Here is a 5,929-nt window from a genome sequence, read left to right as displayed (position 1 = left end):
GGATGCATAGGGGCTCTTGTACTCCAATGTTTATAGCAGCACTTTCAACAATAGCCAAATTATGGAACGGGCCTAAATTTCCATCAATTGACGAATGGATAAAGAAGATGTGGTTTATACATACAATGGAAACTACTTGGCAATGAGAAAGAATCAAATCTGGCCATTTGTAGCAACATGGATGGAAGTGGAGAGTATTATGCTAAGTGAAATAAGTCAGGCAGAGAAAGACAGATACCATGTTTTCACTCATATGTGGATCCTGAGAAACTTAACAGAAGACCATGGGGGAGAGGAACGGGGTGGGGGTGGTGCGGATGTTACAGAGAGGGAAGGAGGCAAACCATAAGGGACTCTTAAATACTGAGAACAAACTGAGGGTTGATGGGGGCGGGGAGAGGGGAAAGTGGGTGATGGGCATTGAGGAGGGCACCTGTTGGAATGAGCACTGGGTGCTGTAAGGAAACCAATTTGACAATAAATTATACTTAATAAAAAATAAAAATAAATGAATATCTGTGACTCTTGCTAGACTCAGATGAGTCGGCATGCAATACAGAAAACAGGCCATAGCATTAGCAGTGTGATTAGTTATTAGAAAACAAAAATCCCTTCCTGACAGAGGGATTTTAATGGGAAGCCAAGGAATGTTGTAAATGGAAGATTTTTGAGTTAATAAACAAAATTGGTAGAGATCACTTTAATGTTCAATATAAAAGGTTTGGAGATATTTGGATTATTTTCAATTTTGAAAGTTTTATTTAAATTCCAGTTAACATACAGTGTAATATTAGTTTCATGTGTAGCAGCTAGTGATTCAACACTTCTGTACAACACCAGGTGCTCATCACAAAAAGTGCCCTCCTTAATCCCCATCACCCATTTAACCAATTCCCCACCCACCTTCCCTCTGATAACCCTCAGTTTGTTCTCTATAGTTAAGAGTCTGTTTCTTTATTTACCTCTCTCTTTTTTCTCCCATTGCTTGTTGGTTTTGTTTATTAAATTCCACATATGTGTGAAATCATATGGTATTTGTTTTTCTTTAATAAACTTACTTCACTCAGCATAATACTTTAGCTCCATCCATGTCATTGTAAATGGCCAGGTTTCATTCTTTTTGTGGTTGAGTAATATTCCATTGTATCTATATATACCACATTTTACCCCCTCATATCTAGGATTAGGGTAAGGTTTAGGGCTAGGTTTAGGCAAGGTGTTAGTGTTAACCCCAGAGTTATATTATGTGCCTGGTATCCTGTAGATCAAAGACCTCTCTAGGGATTAGGTTTGGGTTAGGATTTTAATTAGGGATTAGGAATTATGGTTTTGGGTTAGGGTTAGTGCTAGGTTTAGGATTTAATTAAGGTATGTGGCTAGCAACCTGCAGTTTAGAGACCTCTCCAGAGAATGAAATACCAGAATTCTGTTGGAGTGAGAATAGATATGGCAGCTGTCTACTAAGCTGAGGGAAGGAGTGGAGTTAGGGCTGTAAATACTCTTACATAGATTTTCTAAACTTTTTTAGGCATAAACTTGTAATTGATTCTATAAGACAATCAGGAAAGCATAAAAGGTGTAGTTCCACTCTCAAAAAGCACCAGGTTAATAACGAAAAGGTGAGTTTTAATGTATTCCATCTTTTCTGTTTCATGGCTCCTGAACCTCCCCTACTTTTAACCAGTAGTCCCGCAAATTTGGGCTTTACCACCATGGGGGGCAGGGGAAAAATCAGCTGAATCAGCAGAACCCATTCCTTTCATTGACAATACAATTCAAAGTACATTTACCCCACTGGTTGGTAATAAGTTCTGTGGTGTCCCAGGACAAGGACAACATCATGTTGAAGGAATTTCTGTGAAGAGTTTTTTTCTTGTGAATATTACACTGCTCTAACCTGGATAGTTCCTTGAAGGGTATTAATTGCAATTATGGGATTTGTCTTCCCCATGGCCCCAGTCAAGGAAAGAAAGTCACATTATTCTTTTTGTTTCCTTAAAGGTCCTATTTGCTCTGGGATAAGGGTTCCATCCCCTGATACCTTAAATGCCCTAAAGAATTCTTGCATTCTGCTCAAAGCACATCTTCTTGACAAGCTCAGCCTTTCTTTTCTGTGGCGATGATAGCCACAGTTTGTTTTAGATTCTGCTTTCCATGGTTAGATTTTGAACATTAGCACAGTTGGTACAGGAAGGCAGTTAGGTCGATAGTCTCAGGTTGCATGATATCCAGAGAGCTTGATTGCTTTGTAAATGGTAAAGCATAGAGCATGAAGAGAACAGTGGGGAGAGGGACAAATACATGAAGGTCAGTATGGAAAAGCTGAGAGAGCCCTGGATAAGAGCTAGGTTTAGTTCAAAGACATGACATGAAAGGAATTAGGAGAATGTCTGTTAGTGACACTGGGGTTAAAAGAGAGCGCTAAGCCACCCATTTTCCCCATGATGTTTGACTTCAAAGAATAGAAGATATTTTATTCCACAATTCTAAAGCTACCTTTATAGGGCCTTTATTCCCTCTTTTCCTCTAAGAAGAAAATCAAGACATAAATCTCTAAATTTCTCTTTTTATGAATTCTGGATAGTTTGTCCCTTATCTCTTATTCCTTTTCACTTCTAGGAGAATGCTAAACAATGGCTGGTATTGCAGTTAAATGTTACACAACTGCTGCTTTCTTTTAATTAATGTACAAAGGAATTCAGACAGCTTTCTTTGTAAGGCAAGACAGTTTTGACTACCTCAGAGGAAATACCCACAGCATTTGAGTTAAAATATTTTGTGGTGTATTGCCTCTCATTTTAGGAAAATAAAAAAAATCCCTTGGAAAATTTCCACCATCCCTCATGAGGTTAATGACACTTACATTACGAATAATATAAAATGGTGTATAGATATATTTGTGAATCAATCTTAATAATTTTGGGCCACATTAAATGTTCCTGTCTCTCCAGCTGTAATTTGACCAATTAGACATCCCTTACATCTTTTTAAAATGCTAATATTATAATATTTGAGCTGGTTAAAGTCCTTCAAAAGACTGTATGTGGGTCTGTTCTGCCTGAATTTGTGATTGCTGTCTTCTGTCAGAGGGTGAGGGGAGATGTGTTGGGGCAAAGCTATTTGGGAACATGTAAATGTGGGTTACTATATCTTTTAGCAACAATTATAAAGTGTTAGTATTTTCTATGAAAGATTGGTAACACACAAGAGAAAACAAGCAAACAAAAACCAAATTATTAATACACATTGGAGTTCCTTAACTTTATTTTTCACAAAAATAAACAAGCACAAAAGATCAAGTATAAAAGAAACTTACAACTGGATTTTATGCAATATTCACATATCTTTGCCTATTAAAAATCAGTGAGTTTTCTATTCAGAAGTTCAATTTGAAATTGTAGAAAACCTAAAAATGTGGAATAATTATAAATTATGACTTAGAATTCAAATGTCTTAGCTGCTGTCCTAAAGCATGTGAAATTTTGTGGAAACTGTCTTTCCAGCTCTTGCCCAAGCCTCACAGCCTGGGATTCACATTTAGTCCCAACAACCACAGGTTCCTGTCCAGCTTCCTGCTCTAAACACCTTCCCTTTTCCTTTTGCTTCCTCTGCAGTTTTCTTCAATTCTGTAATTTAATTTTGGTCTTTCAAAGTTAGTTCTAATCTCATTTATGGAAGTATTCCATCACTGAATCATCCTTATTTCACGTCTCAATTAGTATTAAGACCTTTAGTTTAGCTCATAGTGTGAATACTCATTTTGGGATGTAAGTGTGAACACGTGAGCCTTTGTTTATACTTCCAGTTGATGCTATTTCTTTTTTCTCTAAAAATAAGTCGTTAGCATACATAAATGAATATTTTCTTCTTCCTGTAATCATAATGCAATTGAAATTTATTTTTTTCACCAAATATTAACATTTCAAAGTTGGTACTCAGTTGTTTTTCATCTCATGGTAGGCTCTCATTTATATGTAAGATTATTAAGAGTAGAGATATTCCTTTCTTTGTAACCACAAAATTGGAAAAGGCCTGAAAATACATAAAAGAGGAATAAATTGAAAGGTTTTTTTGTTAAAAAGATTATTTTTCATGAAGATTGTCTTCCTGGCTATGGAACTTAATCTTTAATCTTTATTTATCCAATAGCAATTTAGTGATTCATAAAAAGAACTCATTCACTTCAGAAGTTATTGATTTTATCTACAACAGAAGAAATATGTGAATGAAAAATAAAAACAAAACTATAAAAATGTTACTGAAACAAGAGCATTTTGGAAATGGCATAGGTTTTGCCCACACTACTGACCAGTGTTTAACAACCTTTGAGTTATCAGCCTTTGAGTTTATGGTTCTTTCTTCAGGTACTGGAAAAAATGAATGATGATGGGGAAAAATGCAAGTTCTGAAGGCTACTTTATTCTACTGGGTTTTTCACATTGGCCTCATCTGGAAGTAATTCTCTTTGTGCTTATCTTGATGTTCTACTTGACGACATTGATAGGCAACCTGTTTATCATTGTCTTGTCATGCCTGGATGCCCGTCTCCACACTCCCATGTACTTCTTCCTCTCAAACCTCTCTTTTCTGGATCTCTGCTACACCACCAGCTCCATCCCTCAGTTGCTGGTCAATCTCTGGGGCCCAGAAAAGACCATCTCTTATGCCGGTTGCATGATTCAACTTTACTTTGTCCTCGCACTGGGAACCACAGAGTGTGTCCTCCTGGTGGTCATGTCCTATGACCGTTATGCAGCTGTCTGTAGACCCCTACATTACACCGTGCTCATGAACCCTCGTTTCTGCCACCTGTTGGCTGTGGCTTCCTGGATCAGTGGCTTTATCACCTCAGCACTTCATTCCTCCTTTACCTTCTGGGTCCCCCTCTGTGGACATCACCAAGTGGACCATTTCTTTTGTGAGGTTCCAGCAGTGCTGCGACTATCATGTGTTGATACCCGTGCTAATGAGCTGACCCTCCTGATCATGAGCTCCATTTTCGTCCTCATACCACTCATCCTGATTCTCAGCTCATATGTTGCCATTGCCCTGGCTGTGTTTAGGATGCAGTCATCAGTCAAACTTCAGAGAGTCTTTGGAACATGTGGATCCCATCTTATGGTTGTGTCTCTCTTTTTCATTCCAATCATGTGCATATATCTGCAGCCACCATCAGGAAGTTCTCAAGATCAAGGCAAGTTCATTGCCCTCTTTTATACTGTTGTTACGCCTAGCCTCAATCCTCTAATCTACACTCTCAGAAACAAAGATGTAAGAGGGGCAGTAAGGAGACTAGTGGGATGGGAGTGGGATTTGTGATAGAGAGATCACAATTTTTATCCTGCAACTTTTGTTCAGAGTCTGGTCCATCTTGGAAGGTGGTTTCCCTCTTTCTTTGATACTTATTTTAGTCTACAACCCAGAAAGCATAGAAGAAAGTTCAGTCCTAACTTTGGATTCATTTTATTGACTAATTCTAAAACATTATCTAGAGGTAACTTTTTGATTTGTAACACTTTAATCTTTAATAATTCCATATTTAGTGTCCATAGAAATTAGGGACTTTTTTAAAGTTTATTTATTCATTTTGAGAGAGACAGAGAAAGCACAAGTTGGGGAGGATCAGAGAGAGAGAGAGAGAGAATCCCTAGCAAGCTCCATAAAGCACTGAGCCTCATGTGGGCTTGAATTCACCAAACAGTGAGATCATAACCTGAGCTGAAATCAAGAGTTGGATGCTCAACTGACTGAGCCACCCAGTTTTCACTAGGAGCTGAGTTTTAAAAATAATATGTTAAGGGGAGCCTGGGTGGTTCAGGATAATTAGGCATTGGACTCTTGACTTTGGCTCAGGTCATGATCTCATGGTTTGTGAGTTCAGGTCCCACATCTGGCTCTGCACTGACAGTGTGGAGCCTGCTTGGGATTC

The 5,929-nt window shown here is 38.1% G+C and overlaps 1 protein-coding gene across 1 annotated transcript; it reads left to right on the top strand.

The window, feature by feature from the left end:
* Positions 1-4,380: 4,380 nt before the first annotated feature.
* On the top strand, positions 4,381-5,319 carry LOC122218904 (olfactory receptor 2J3-like). Its single transcript, XM_042937210.1, has one exon. The coding sequence runs from the start codon at positions 4,381-4,383 to the stop codon at positions 5,317-5,319; it is 939 nt and encodes a 312-aa protein (XP_042793144.1).
* Positions 5,320-5,929: the final 610 nt, after the last annotated feature.

This window comes from Panthera leo, chromosome B2 (assembly GCF_018350215.1).
Source record: "Panthera leo isolate Ple1 chromosome B2, P.leo_Ple1_pat1.1, whole genome shotgun sequence".
Classification (NCBI taxonomy): Eukaryota; Metazoa; Chordata; class Mammalia; order Carnivora; family Felidae; genus Panthera; species Panthera leo.
This window is presented reverse-complemented; position numbering and strand designations above follow the sequence as displayed.

Bases quoted from the DNA above. Each gene is read 5' to 3' on its own strand.
- LOC122218904 (XM_042937210.1), top strand. From the start codon at position 4,381: ATGATGATGGGGAAAAATGCAAGTTCTGAAGGCTACTTTATTCTACTG.